Source organism: Tubulanus polymorphus, chromosome 1 (genome assembly GCF_964204645.1).
Source record: "Tubulanus polymorphus chromosome 1, tnTubPoly1.2, whole genome shotgun sequence".
NCBI classification, from domain to species: Eukaryota; Metazoa; Nemertea; class Palaeonemertea; order Tubulaniformes; family Tubulanidae; genus Tubulanus; species Tubulanus polymorphus.
This window is the reverse complement of record NC_134025.1, coordinates 22,215,991-22,231,843: the sequence shown is the minus strand read 5'-3', so window position 1 is coordinate 22,231,843 and position 15,853 is coordinate 22,215,991. Positions and strand designations below refer to the sequence as shown.

The 15,853-nt window shown below is 37.3% G+C and overlaps 1 protein-coding gene across 1 annotated transcript; it reads right to left on the bottom strand.

Annotated features, from left to right (window-relative positions):
• Positions 1-2,544: 2,544 nt before the first annotated feature.
• On the bottom strand, positions 2,545-12,669 carry LOC141911658 (G1/S-specific cyclin-D2-like). Its single transcript, XM_074802653.1, has 5 exons — positions 12,315-12,669; positions 11,628-11,843; positions 9,887-10,049; positions 5,252-5,391; positions 2,545-4,286 (listed from the first exon to the last, which is right to left on the bottom strand). The coding sequence occupies exons 1-5, from the start codon at positions 12,516-12,518 to the stop codon at positions 4,146-4,148; spliced, it is 864 nt and encodes a 287-aa protein (XP_074658754.1). The 5' UTR covers positions 12,519-12,669; the 3' UTR covers positions 2,545-4,145.
• Positions 12,670-15,853: the final 3,184 nt, after the last annotated feature.

The following is a 15,853-nucleotide window of genomic DNA, read 5'->3' as shown; positions in this document are numbered from 1 at the left end:
TCGCGCCAAAACGGCCCGTGCCACCCAGAGTCAAGTTTTAGTGCGAGATCCTAAGCCCATCGCACACGACGTAGGGAAACTCGAAAACAGGAGACAAAAACATGTTTCCCCGAGCGTTTCTCTATATCGTGTGCGATTACGAGAAACGAAACCCTGGTTTCTTCGGAAAACAATGTTTGCGAGATCAAACATGTAAGATTCCATGTTTATGCGTTTCCCTCCCGTTTCCCTGCGTCCTCTGCATTGGGCTCTGACATTCACCGAAGGATCAATAACTCGCTACTGCGAACAGGGAAAAGTCCAAATCCGTGCATACAGCTAGAATAAACCATTCGAAATGTTAAATTCCTTACTTATTATCGCTTGTCCCGGTTCAACGACTGGGGCTTTCCGGAGTCTGGGTCAATTTTTACGTAGATTTTCCTCCTACACACAATCCGAAATTGAGCTCATAGCTTCATGGCCTCACTTAATTTTCAAAGGATCTCATAGGCCATTCACCACTTTTGAAGATTGTCGATATATATATATATACAATGTCCAGGACGCAGCAATCCCACTCGTCTTGTCTCAAAGATTAAAATATGCGTCATTTTATAATGATCTGAACAATTTTGAAGATCTTGGTATACCAAAAACGTGAAAGCTCTTCAACTAAACACGCATCAGCTATTATTATTCAAAACAATGTTTAATTAAGACAGCAACCGAATGACTTCAGACATAAGCAACTGCGCTCCAATGAGATATTCCAATCTCAATCAGTTGCCGGTTCAGGCTGGTTGGAAGACTGTTTGAATGAACCGGAACCGAATTTCCCAATTATATGCTTCCACTTAAACATAAGATTCTGTAAATTCCACCGCTGATCACACTAATATATATCCGTACTTCGATTTCTGATTTCAAAATCAAATCCGCCGTTTCGCTCCTGGCAGGTGTGGTGGGTTTGTAAGGAACACCGAACCAAATCTACGAAATCTACCATAACGGGGACAAACCCTATTTTGAGATCAAGACAATCCAATCCTTCAATAGATGACACATTTTTTAAGTGATTTTTTTCCAAATTTTATTTCATCTCTTCATATATAAATGCGTACAGACGTAACACGATATGCCAAATGGCGAACAAGAAAATCTCCGTACTAAACAAAACCGAAAATTTTTCGTCACTATCAAGAACACAATCCCAGCCATCATCATCATCACAAACACTTGAACTTTGAACAGATTTCACATAAAAGTATACTATTTGGATTGATAAAGGTACAAGCCAGTGTAAATTTAATCACAACTACAGGATGAATTAAAGGTCAAGAATTGTGACAAAGATTATAAGCCTTTCACATGGGGACATTGGGAAAATGGTCACATGTTTCCCTTGTGAGCTTTGAAAGACATCGCCGAGTAATATATACGTCTTCGCGCTCTCTAAGATTTATAAACTCAACCCATATCTAGTAGTAGCGTACACAGCCTCATCCACAGTCATATCGACGACAAAACATGGAATGGTTTTTTTTTCAGTTCACCAGTCGAGGTAGTTATCAACTTTCAGACACGTGTTTAGAATTGGGACAGATTTGAATTTCGTTTTATTTCTCCTGTATATTCGCGCCAGTTTCAAAATCTGGTCACTAAAATACGAAATATACACAGATACATCATTTCATATCCCGGTAGAAGTAAAACTTTTTTCGAGGTTTTTCGAGAAAATATTCACAATGATTCACACTCACACACACGCCCGAAGTGAATTTCAGCCCTCGCGTTTTCAAATGCCTCATAAGTACATCACTGTCATAAAAAACTTTTTTCGTAATCAATTACAACTCATAACAAAAACTATATCTCAAAACACATCCATTAACAAACGCGTCAAATAAAATATATACAATATCCAAATACCATTCCATTTTTTTACATAACCATTATCAACTTCAAGCTTTGGTTTAAATTGATTTTATCGCGGTTTCTTAAATTTCATCGTAATTTTTTTGTGTTGTTTTTAACGAATATTTTTTTCATCAGAATTTCGAACCACCAGTAGTACCCATTAACATACATGGAAGCCTAGGCAAATATATTGTAATAAAAATTTGGAGGACTGCGCCGTCGTATTGGTCTGCTACATACATAATGATATACCGTAATAGAGCTATTCCCTTAACCCTTTTTATCTCCCATTTTTTTTGAAATAATTTATTTTTAAATTATAAAGTTTTTTATATATATATATATATATATATATTTTCAAATGAAGCACAGGAAACCACAATTCCTACTAAAACCCGCATAATGTACAAAACGATATACCGTAGTAGTGCTATTTACACAAACTAAGAAAAGTGAAACGTTTTCAATAATAACCGCAGAAGAATTTATACAAATTTTTTTTTTTTTGGAATCAGTTCCGAATCAATTTTTCAACCATTTTACATACAAAGTGAAGACCTTTTAGTAATAAAGGATTTGAACATTTTTTTTTTGAATTAATTTTTTTGTTAGATTTCGAAATTGGGTTACCACGAATGATATTTCAGAGGTGAAGAAATACGAAAAAAAGATTAAAAGGAATTTTTAAGAGAAATATAAAAAGAAATGGTTTTCCACATTTCACAGCACGTTTCGCATAAAATATAGCAGCGTCATTCTGATACATTACGAAGATAATGGGTTAAAAGGGTCTCGGAGGCAGATATGATTAAGATAAATTAAAAGAAAATATCGTTAATTAAATAAGAACCCGGTTAAAAAAATTATCACAACAATTATTCTGACATTTCAAACCCCGCCGTGATTCGACCGTCTTCGCGCCTTTATAGACCGTCTCTTGAAGATGGGTCCAAAATGTCGAAATCTAAAACTAAACACTGACCAAAGCGGCTAATGCATATATAAATGCATAAATCGAAATTCAACCCAGCTTATCGAATATGATAATGATAATATTTATTTTCTCCTGAAAGAATCCTGAATGTTTGGCCAGCTATATAGCTAATTATTATATAATATTCTTAATTTACACATGACCTACGCGCAAACACGAAAAAAAAAGGTTTACTGCACAAAAATTTACAAAGAAAATAACATCAGCTCCGCACTCACATTTTACTTTCGGAGGATCAGCGAGGAGTGGTCTCTCCCCCTATTAATTTCATTTTTTGCTAGCACCATCTACCGTTCTCAAAAACTATCGTTAGCGAACATTATTTGTTCATTTGTTCGATTATTTGTTCACGAAAAAATCACAATCACCCGCTAATAAAATCAATAGACAAATCGTCTTGTTCCCGAGGCTCGCTCATACAACTACTGAATCAAACACATTTTTCGTTCCGTCGTGAGTATAAAAAATTATATACATAAAATACATATTTCAAATGCATCATCCAACTGACCATCATCGACTGGCAGTTTCATTCAGTAAGGAATACAACTTAAAATAAATGCATTGATTTACACACTGAACAGAATTTAAATGCAACACATATCAACTGGAAAATGCTGTTTTGAAAATGCAATACATCACATGAAAATTCTCAGATTTTCGTCACGTCTCAAAAACACAAATACTTAGGCAACATCTTAAGTATCGTACATATATCACAGAAATTCGAATGAGGTGAGCCAAGCATTTTTGGCATTGTAGCTTCGATGTTCATTCTTCTTTTTTAAATAGACTTAAATACGCATTCTTTAAATTACACATGGGTCTATCAACCAATCAATCAATCCATCAAACAATCGGAAATAAATAATAAGGAAAAGGTATCTAATGTTGGAAGTACATAGACTAATAATACACAGTACTAGATTATTATTCCCCGAGTTAATTCTTTTTCTTATTGGATTCATTTTCTCATCATGCATTGATTCAATAGTGACCACATCATTATTTTTTTTTCTATACATACACAGCACCAATGAATTAAGGTCACGATATCACACTTTCTTTACAGGCCGTCTCTTATATAGCGTAAGGCACTGATCTTGCGAATAGTCTCTCAACTTGGAGGAGAAAAATAGCACCGCCGAAAAAAGCCATTGATAGTTCATATTATTCGCTTCCGAATCCTGCCTGGATAATTCGCCGGCTAACGCCGATCCGGATATAACTTTCGCGGGACAGACGGCCCGGTTTAGAAGTGCACGTCCTGAATGTCCGTCGGGGTGAGGGGGTGCTCGTGATGTTCGATCTTCGTTTGCGGCGGCGGATTTAGATGGGGCACATTGCTTGATAGCGTTTGTTCGATTAGTTCTTGACACGACGCTAGACAATCCTGCAAAACGCAAAAATGAAACAGCAACTGATTAGTTTCGCATGAAATCACTATCAAAGAAGTTAATGAACAATAAATGTCAGCCACGAAGTTATCTTCATTATCAATGCCTTACCATGCAATGTAAATGTACCCAGTTTGTGTAAAACTATTGCACTTAAACATTACACTTTTTCTCACAAATTCTACATTTGCAGTAAAAATAGTATCTTTAACTAGTAACAATCCATCTATCTGTTGATCTGTCGATAAGACCAGTTTGTTTAGCTAGCATTACATGTGTTTACCACAACCCGGTGGAAAGTGGCCCCCAGTGACTGACCATCGGTTATTTATTTACGCGGTGGCTAGGAAAGTCGAAAGCTATCATTATCATCAGTTACAGGATCTCAATGGATACCGCCTACAATTTGGTGTGCAGTCACTTAGGGTTAATGGTTTGATCGTTCATTAATTCAGTAAATCAAAGAATTATGTTAATTGTTTCACATATATCTGTGCTAGCATGGATAGCATGTCCTGAGTACATAACTCTATTTACAGGCCAGTAGATTCTCCTTTCTCGCGCTGCTGCAAAACTTTGACAATGTTACAGATGTGAACACTAGGCTACTGGCTTAGGAGTCGACTGCACCCGATGTACCATGATACTTTATACTACAAAGGCACCTTTTATGAATGTAATTTTCTAGGTCAACCACTCAAAAAGTTTTTCTGCTTTGAATAAGCAAGAGAGGCAGGCAGGCGACCGAAGGTAAAATCATCAGAGAAATGCCACCCATCTAAATAATATAACCAGGCTATCAAATAAACAACCCACTAAGATTGTAAGCAACCGCTGAACTAAAGCTGCAGGCAGCGGTAACTTCGTATTGTAAAGGTGACATTTTTTACTGTTTTATGTTGATTTTGGAAAAGGAACAAAAATTCCTTCTTCGCCACGTGTAGTGTTTTAATAAACTCACCGATTCTATTCCTGTAACGCGTTGTAGATGATCGAGGATATTCAATATTTTGACCCACTGCGGTCCGATCAGTCCACTGATGCTTGCCGCTATGCTGGCACCGGCTATCATCGACGGTGGTGACAATATGAAATTTGAATCTGCAAAACATCAAAAGAACAAATGTTTTAATTTAATACTCTCGACGTTTCGTTGAACTTTTCTACATCTCCCAGTTACTCGGGCAGACAAATGGTAGTATTCTGAGTATTTTGAAGATAGCTCATTTGGGAACTTTGGTCCATCGGCATTTTGCCATAATACCCCCAGACCGCGTAAAAATCGGATTGATTTTTTTTTCATTGAAATTTTGCTTTCATACTCCACGTGCATGCTATCTGGCCCGAAATACATATTTCAGACTGTATATTGTGTTTCATTAAAAATGTTGTGTACATTCACCACAGAGAAGGTGAAGATAAGATTTATCAGCAAATACACATAGGTTCTAAACATCATTTTATTTGTTTGATAAATTCCGAAGATATCAGGGTCAGACCGATGAAGTGCCCCTTTCAGAAATCAGCTGTTCTAGATAAATGATTGGGACAGCTTTCCATGAGACAATGCAGTCGTTAAGGGTCGACAATGAAAAATAGGGCCTAGGATTGGGATTTGAAACGTTGACGCACTACAAGAAGTCCAAGTGAAGTGACCAAAAAATATTGCTATCTTAACTGATAATCTAAAAAATTGCAAAAATCACAAATTACATCTAATAAGAGATTTCACTCCGATGGATAAAACACTCTTGAATAAGAATGATCAATTCGAATTTCTACAAATTCAACCAGTAGGACTTCTATATATCTGATGAGTTGAGTTAGCAGTCACTGTGTTGGAGCGCTGGTTACCACTACCACGGTGGTGGCATAGAGTTTAGTGCAGGTTGGCGGAACGTTTCTATCTAAACAAAGATAAAGACATCATCAGATGGGTTTATCCTACTTTATCCCTAGGTATTGGTTTCTGGAAGTTGTTGCTACTGATGACTGGTACTGTGCATGTGTCAAGTCTGGTTCGGCGCAAGTTGTTTAGGATTAAAGGCCGAGGAGTATGGATGCTAGTTAACCGGGTGGCAAACACTTGAGATCGGCCGTCCCACTAACTACAGTAGCTTGTTTATAATGTTTAGAGTGAGCGAGGTTGGCTCATAACAGAAAAGCAGGTCACACACAGTTAAATTTGACAAATTCATAAAAGTTTTCATATCAAGTTCTAAACTAATTTTAAGTAATCTAGTCATAGTGGGAATGAAAATCTGATGCAAGCGATCTTTTTTTGTAGAGATAGGGCCAAGATTTAAGATTTTAGAGACATTTCAAATTTTTTGAAAATCATTAATTTTTATCCGATTTCCATGAAATTTGGACACAACATTGATGGTTGATAGCTAAACAAGTGTACGAAATTTCAGACTGATCCATTGACCATAGAAAAAGTTTTGATGTTGCCAAATTTTGGTACTATGAATGAGGCTATGTTTTGTTTATGTATACTGATGACTATAGGTATCAAATTACTGTTAATGTGCTCTCCGAGCTACACTAATTCACTGGATAACTCCTCCCTCTATGTCATTCAAAGATTCAAATTTTGAAGGAAATACCAACTAAAAAGCTTAATTTCTCGTGGAGGAGGGCCTAAAACACATTTTTGACTGCAGAAATGAATATATTACACATTAATACATATGTCTGACAAAAAGGAGGGTCCAAATCGGATAACTGACAGAGAAAATAGGAGATTTCCAGTTTCAACCGTTGGAGCTCTCCACTGCACTATTGCTTCATGGGTACTGCCATCTTTGACATTGATTGGGCTTTTATACTGCTCCTCGGCCTTTAAGTTACTGCAAATTACCCTCTATCATCCACTTGAAGTGGTACAGAATCCAGCAACAGCCATCCCTAATAAAACAACCTCAACACAAAGAACATTCCACTGACATCTGGAACCTCGACTATCGCGGCACCAAGACAAACAACTTTAAACTAAGGAAATTTTATTAAAACCTGGATGACACTACGTACAAGGTAGTTGGTACAGATTCCCATGAAATCCATTCGCCAATTTTAGTATGAATGCATGGCAATGTAAGGGAATGTGTCATCACAATGAATAAGACCACATGCTATGCTTTTTCGACAACCTATTAAGTCCTCTATACCCATCAGCTGCCGTCTATTCTTAAATCTATAACATTTTGTCCCTAACTACACATGAGACATCTTCCTCATTTTCCAAATCAAAAATAATCGAAAAGCTAACACAGTAGTTATATTAATATCAAGGTAAAAGGTGTTTGCGAGGTAATCGAGTCATTCATCATTGGAAAACAAGTATTTGATAGTTCAACAGTTAGCGAGTAACCTTAGGGTAAATAATGGAAACTTAAGAAGCTTAGCTAATTCCGCACTGTAATGAATAGGTTTAACCTTGTAAGTACTAAGTCCCTGTTAGTCTATCAATTATCATGCCCACCTATTGTTTGGCCAATCCTTTAAGGACAAACACGTCTGCCAAGATTGAAACAAAAGACAGCAATGTGACTGATCAATGACAAAACAGCACCAGGGGTCAACTTGAAAGTTTTTGTTTGGGTCACAGAGGTTTGCGACCAAACAACGCTAACTGGCCGAAAACAGTTTAGACGTTCTGACAAGTTTGCGAGATGCTTAGGAAAGTGCCACTAACAAAATGCCAGAAGCGCTTAGAGTTCAACCGGTAATTTCTTTAAAGAATTTCAAATGAAATGAGATATTTCACCGAAAGTTCCCACTAACCAAACTGACCGCTCCCGGTGTTCATGCACTTGTTCAACCAGGATGAGTGGCCTTAATTTACGAGCAGCCGCAAAACCTCAATTGAAATCCACCTGACCACAACCCTGCCTATTTAAACGAACCAAAAAGACAGAAAAGTACAAAATCGGCAGAGTACTGACCTACATCACTCAAAACAGTTTCTTTACAAATCAAATAAAAGATAAACTTTCATCAATTGAAGGTCATTCACTATCACGTTCTCTGTTAGGTCTCCCCTAAAAGCACGTGGTTCTTAAAAGTTCCCCGCACAATATTTGACTATACTGAAAAAATGGCTTTTAAACGATGTCCCCATTAATCAAACGTCGCCTTCCTTCGTCATTGTATGATCTATATGCACTGATAGGTTTGAAAAGGCTTTGCTGATGTTACTGACGGACGACAAACAATAAAACAAGACTCCTTCGCTTCTAGGACCGAATTTAACAACGTTCCATACAAAGTCGTCGCATAATGCTTCCATAGGTGCGATTGTTGTCAGGGTTTCTATAGACATTCCAACCCATCTTAACAAACAGTTCACCGAGGCCCGCATTAAACCAGGAGGAAAAAGACCCTGAATGAAAGGATATAAAAGTACCGGTTTTAGAGCTCAGAAACAGGACAACCATTTATATATTCATCCAAAAAGCTAGTATTCATGCATTCGCATGACTACAACGTGACCTAGACATTCAGTTTTATAGAGAATCCCACTGCCTTAAAGAATAAGGCTCATTCCCAAGATATACCTCAATCAAAAATTATCTGATTTCATCTTAGTTTCATTTTCATTTTCAACGAATGAAAATTGCTTTTTAATTGTCCCAGTCGTCATTTAGCAATTAATGGTCAAATAATCTCTTAAGACTTTATTCTCTGACGATTTTGAAGACTTAATCAATTCACTGTTTTAAATACTGTTTTGAAATTTTAAGTACAAATGTAATAGAATATTCAGTAGATGTATGGCTGGACTATTTAGGCTAAATGCCTGGTACAATAATCAACTGTTGGTATTTAGATCAGGAAATGTGTCTAGCTTGGTAATACGAACATGGGACTAATGTGAACCTATATACAAATCAATTATTCCTCCCTCTTTGATGTATCGAACTATAGATTTTCCCATCAATTGACCGAGTCTATTCGAACCTGAATTTTTATTTGGAATATCTATCATTTTGTCCACTACCCGGCTCAAAACAAATGAAGGAATGCAGAAATCATAATCAGAGAGATTGAGTAAGAGGGATTTTGACAAAAGCAGATTCTAAATAATTGTCAATAGAGTCATTAGATAGGACAATCAGCATTGATCACCCAGAGGGGAAGACAGGTGTATTCGGCAATGCTCTGATGATTTTTGGAACAAAGGTCTCGCCATTAGCCAATCGCAATGGTTGCATCGCCCTAGTTGCCAAGACAAGTTCGCCAAATACATTTCGAAATTTAAGTGTCGGACAATTATTTGCATCATGGGTAGAATGCACACCCACTCTTCTCCGAGGGTTATGTGTGAACAATATGCAGAACTTTCAAATGACAGGAGTCCACATAGATACAACGTCAACTTGTGCACTCATTACATATGCAAAAAAAAAACCGTAGATGCCATAATAGCAACGAATGCAGTTTGATGATTTAAAGTTTTTCTTATCAAAAAGAACCACTGCTTACACTGCCGACTAGGTAATATTTACTTGCCCACACGTTTGGTGACACTCAGGTCGCAGAGAAAACTTGAGTTTGATAAATTGCTTCATTAATCACTGAACTTGCTGCTTACCTGTTGCGCATAGAGCTATGAACGTTTGGGCGTGTCGTTTTATCGATAGCAACTGGTCATTGTCTACGATAGGCAATCGACATAGTAATTGATCTAAAAAGTCGTGTGCAGTCACTGATGATAAATCCCAGCGTAATTTCGTGACAACAAGTAATTCCCAGTCCTGCAAAACGTAAAAACCAACGACACTCAAAAACAACATCGAACAAACATGCAATACACCCCTCCCACAAGGTATTACAAACGGAAACATCTTCAAGGAAAACTTTGCATGCGGAATATCAATTTGAAAGGAGTTTAACTACCCAAAAGATAAATGAAATATGGTATTGATACAATAGGAAATACACTGGAAAATATGTTTTGAAGTTGAATATTCAAAAGTTTTCCAGTAATAAAACTAGACGATGAGGCAGCTGCAGCTGCATGTTGTAGACGCAAGCTCCGCTCCAGAATGTATCATTCTTTAATGTCTGGTTATTCAGACACAGGGGACATGGGGCAATATATTGGGTGAAATATGCACCCCTACTGCTAGAACTGCTAGAAGCGCTGGAAACTCTGGCCAGGAAAGTTCGGGGAATTCAGGAATAAAGCATATTTGTTCAAGTGATGGATGTCTAAGCACCAGGATATATAGCAGTTCTGGGTCAACACTAATACAGGGAGTGCACCACTTTTATCAATGAACTTTTACCAGCCAATAGGAACAGAGCCGCCAACTTCAGACTCATTCATAAAATCCAGGCCACTTCCATTCATGATGGTAGCACTGAGAGCCTGGGAAAACTTCACATGAATTTTTACAGTAATGATGGTAGATGCAAATATGTATCAATGCCGGGAACCAACCAAAAATATTTGTCGCTATTCTTTTTTTAGAGTGGTAGCTTGAAAACTCATAACTCTTCTAGGATGTGTGATAAATTAAAGTAGACAGATTAATTCTGTTAAACTTATAAATTGAAATATCTTTTTTTTTCTTAACGGTCATTTAACTTAGGACATTACTATATTTCCTTGTGTCAGTTAGATGAATAGAAAATTCAAACAAAGGTAAACCAAAAACTTAATGAATGTTTTTATTAAAGGTAAGTCAGTGTAAGTAACAGATTCCTGAGAGATGGATGAAGCCATCAATGGGCAATGATGCAACACATCAATAACCGACTAAGGATAATCTGGATGATAGGCCAATAAATGACTGTGATGCAACAAGCCATAAGAATTCATTGGCCTTACATAATATTGACCAACTCTGACAGACTTCTTAGATTGGTTGGTCAAGCCTCTAGGGCTTTGCCTGTTGCATGGTTTGAACTGACCTACCACAGCAACTCAGCCAGGGATGTGAAAAGCACACAATCTGTGGCCATACACAGATTAACTATGTTAAATTTAGCCCAATCTCCCAAGAGATCACCCAGGTCAGGATGAGTCAATGGATAGAAAAGGCTAAATTACATCCTTTCAGTCCATTTCATCAAAGACCATGGATGCATTTTACATATCAATACCAAGTGACATTTACATCTAGTTCTTATAACAATATAAGGCCAACTCCAGGTTCCAGAACTAACATTTGCCAAGCTTAGAAAATAAGTTCACACTAAATTCAACCACATAGGAACAAGATCTAATCAGTTTTCAACACCTAGTACTAAACCAATATTACCACTTGTAGATAAGCATGCATTAAACTACAACAATCATTCAGATATAAAGAAAAATTCATAATTACCATTAATTCATCAAAGGAGACTGAGTTATCTGTGTATTTCACTAATTGTTCAGCTGTTAATGGAATAGTGTCTTTTAATTTAGAAGCAATGAACAGACAAGTAGTTCCAAGCACTTGTAATTGCGTTTTATGTATATTCGTTGTCGATAGAAATCTGTCCATGTAATTCATTGCTAATGGGAAAACCTCCTCTTCTGTCCTTTGCTCCTCACAAACCTGACATAAAATGGAAAAAAGACTTGCAATCATTCTGGCCAATATCTTTGAGGTTATCATAGCAACGAAATACATTTCGAACTAAATAGTCGGTAAAACCACACAAAATAACCAAAAACTATCAAGAAGGAAATACTAATTTAGAACGATGAACGATAACTGTTCAAAAAGTTAAGCAGTACATATTAATTGATATGACGTCCACGCTGACGTGAATGAGATCGATAAAAGTGTTTGCGTGTTTTGGCGCCTACAGACCACGCGGTGCACTTTCAGCAGTGGCTTTCACTGTGTAATCATAGCGTTCAGTGGCTCTAATAAAGTTGAAGCCTTCAAAATCGAGATATACTTAAATGCTTTAGAAATGAACGCTTTGGAACATTATTATTTGATTCACGTAAAATCGCATATAAAAATTAATTCTAAATGTGCAGTTGAAAAAATTGTAAGATTTAATGCCAGTGACCCTACCTCGAGCATCCACGTTGACACCATTTTTCTCATGTACGGTTTTAAGTCAGTCTGAACACATTTAAAATATGGAAATGTCACTGTGTATTTCTCTTCTAGTGAAATCAAGTTTTGCAGCACTCGATTGTCCTGGAGAAAAACTTTATCAACTTTCGTTCTTCGAACGCCGTCCTCTTCTCGACAATATTCGTGTAGTCGATCCATTTGACGATTATCCTTTGAATTTATTCCTAGAATTTCGAGTTAGAGGCCTCCTTAGATGGTCCGATTGGCCGGAGTTCTCTATTACAGCTTTTCACTGGAGTTTAGACGTTAAAATGACTTGTCTAAGTTAGATGTTCATGTCAGCCTCGCATGCCGGCCAATGCTGTCATCGGCGGCATCGCACCAATTTATACGCGCTACGCTAAGCGCCGCCCAGACTGTCAATCATTGTATTTGGCGATACGAACCCCAGGTGGGCCCAGGATCGACCAGTTGTTGTCGGATCCGTCGCCAAACTACATCGGTAGCTTGTGACGGTATCAAAAAGATGCATAATTATTCCCGCCAAGAGATACTGATGACATTTGAATATCACTCTCCCTCGGATATTTAACGCGCTTTTTTGACAGTTTGATGTTTAGCAACTGAAATTACCATCAGTTTGGCTATTATTGAATACCCAAAATGGAGCGCAATATGTTTCATTTTATGTGAATCGCTAACTGTTAGATTAGTTGATTTGCATTTGTATGATGATTTTGTCTAACTATTTTATTTTCTACATACAGTTCTTGATTTTACTGTCCATGATTTTGGAGGCATTTGTGAAATTGCTTTTGTTACTTTTTTTACTATGGACTGGCGGACATGGTGTGAAAATGGACTTACACGCGTTTTCTCGTCAAATTAATAGAAAATTAATCACTTAGCGAGTTAATTAGTAAGTCGCTATTAGAAAGAAAGCCTCAGACGACGGTCGCCCGGTCAATTAACGACCCAATTATATTTTCGTGTTTAATAACATCTCAATTGATTAACGGTTTTAATCGATGTCATCAATGATGTGACGTAACAAAAGACCAATCATTCGTCTATTTCGTTAGGCGCGACGACTCTTCTTGAGAATGTGTTGAGTAATTTTGCAGTGACAGACAGTAGTATGATGTGGCGTTTGTCTCCCTACCAAGTTGTGACATCACCTCTCCACAGAAAAAGTGGAAAATCATAGTTTTTATCAGCAAGATCACGCACGACTGCAAATAACTGATATCTATCTAGTGTTTTTTGTTCCTCTGATGATGGGTCTTAGTTAAAGCCTCGAAAGTGTAAGGAAAATAAACTGTTTTACAGATGTAACTGTGGGTTTTTATTTGTTAAGATCACGCATACAATTTCTGTAGTTATAGAATTCCTCGGAGGGGTTTGGCGGGATACAATTTCCTCTTCGATTTCTAAAACAAGAAACTGATAGCACAGAGACCGAATTACGAACGGTTACAAACATTTCAATTCATGCCCGATAACTTATTGCTCACGCGTGATGCAACAGTTTATTGTTGGACAGTGTGAGAGATTCCGTCACTTGTCCGGCCTAGCGACCCTCCCACGAGGTCACAGGTCATTATTATTGATGCTCGCGTCGGGTCAAAATTAGATTTCATTTATCACACGCGGTGAAAGTGCCTGAAATGACAAAAATAATTCGAGCGAAAGTTTGTACAATGGTTGCTGGGACGCATGACCAATTTATAACGGAAGTTCAATTAGAAATCTTTTTTGAACCTATAAATCAATCTCGTTTATGGTTCACGATGAATTTAACATAAGGAATTCGGGAGTATTTATCATTTTCAATTTTTTACTATTTTTGGATTGATTTACCAGATTACAGAGACCCGGACTTGAATCTGTGATGACTTCTTACGATTGTTCTCAGATCTTGATTTTGTTATTGTTAGTCTGATCTTAGTGAAATAGATGTGTCTTAATAACCCAAAGATGGTATGGCGCAGCTCGATTTTCAGACTACGCATTTTGCCCAATAAAAGTCCAACAAATTAAGACTGAATCTGTGGTATTTGAGTCCGTTCTGGGCTTTGGAGTATCGATTATGGACAAATTCAAACACGATTGGAATATAATATGTTTCATTGATCAGTTGCTTAGAACACAGAAGCAATACGTACATGGTTCTATAAAGTGACAAATACATACAATATTTTTAAGTGATACAAACTCCATGATTGGCTAATTTGAATTCCATGATGTTCACAGTTTGTATTTTCAATGTCACATTCAATTCGTTGGGGATCATGGAATTTACAATTCAGCAGGAAAATGGGTTTCATCGTCATTAACTTTACAGAAGAGGGCAGATACGTATGTCGATTGAGATATGCCAAGTCACACTCTTTTTTTTCAATTTTCAGGTTATGACAGGGCATTCGTAGTTCAGCTATCTACGTAGCTGATTTCAGCGAGGGATCTTTCAAAAATGGACAGGACTAGGTTACCGATAATTACGCACACCACTCCACCAACCGCACAACTAGCAACTACCGATGGAACTGGATTCGACTTGCTATAGCGCTCGCTTCGTAAGCCACTACGACTTTCAGACGATAAAAGAACGTCGTGTCCTATATTCCTATTTCGACAGGGCCAAACTCCAACCCGGGGTGGCGGCGGCAAAACAGCCGTCAGTAGCATGTGTCTTTTCTAAAAAACCGTACCTAAAAACGAATGAAAGCGTTGTGTCGGCTGTCAAGACAATTTCTATGTCAAATAAACTAACCGTCGGTACAAAGTTACCAGCACCGGCACATCGGCTGTTCATGGAAATTCATATTACCTGTAATCGTAAACAGAATGGAAAAAACATTATCTTTCCCGCGCGTTTAAAAAAACCATTCAGATGGAAGTGACTCACGTAAAAATTGCCGCCAGTTTTCTGAGCTAAAAATCCTTGTTATCTCCTGCTTGCTTATACGTAGCAAAAAGAACTGAAAATTCGCTTGCCTGTCTTTGATCTGTCTATGATAGCGATTAGAATCTCAAAATCAATTCCTTATTTCTTCTTCAACTCATATAGTTAGTGGTTATATATATTGTGTTGAAATATTCATCTATCGATACCTTATTTATACAAGTTTGAGATTTTTGTTATCTACATAAAAAACCATACGTATAGTAGGTGAAAATAAGGTCAAAGTATCGAGATATGTATCATTAATCATTATCAGAAATCAAACCGTTGGTTGCTAGGCTGATTTATGTACGAAATGCTTAGCAAAAGAAACAAATCGCTTCCGCGGTAATTGTTATGATTATCGCATAACAAGGTGTTCGCCATTCAACGAGCCACTAAACATGACTAAAAAGATCGCCAAGGTTGCACTATCATCCAAAGTCATAGATTTATCTTGGACCTCATTACGACCGAATCTATCGTTTTAAACTGGCGAGAAATTCCACGATCTGAATCGATTTCAGAATATGTTTCGCAACTGACCATCTAATTCTTATTCTGCACCGGTACTCGATATGTCAGATTC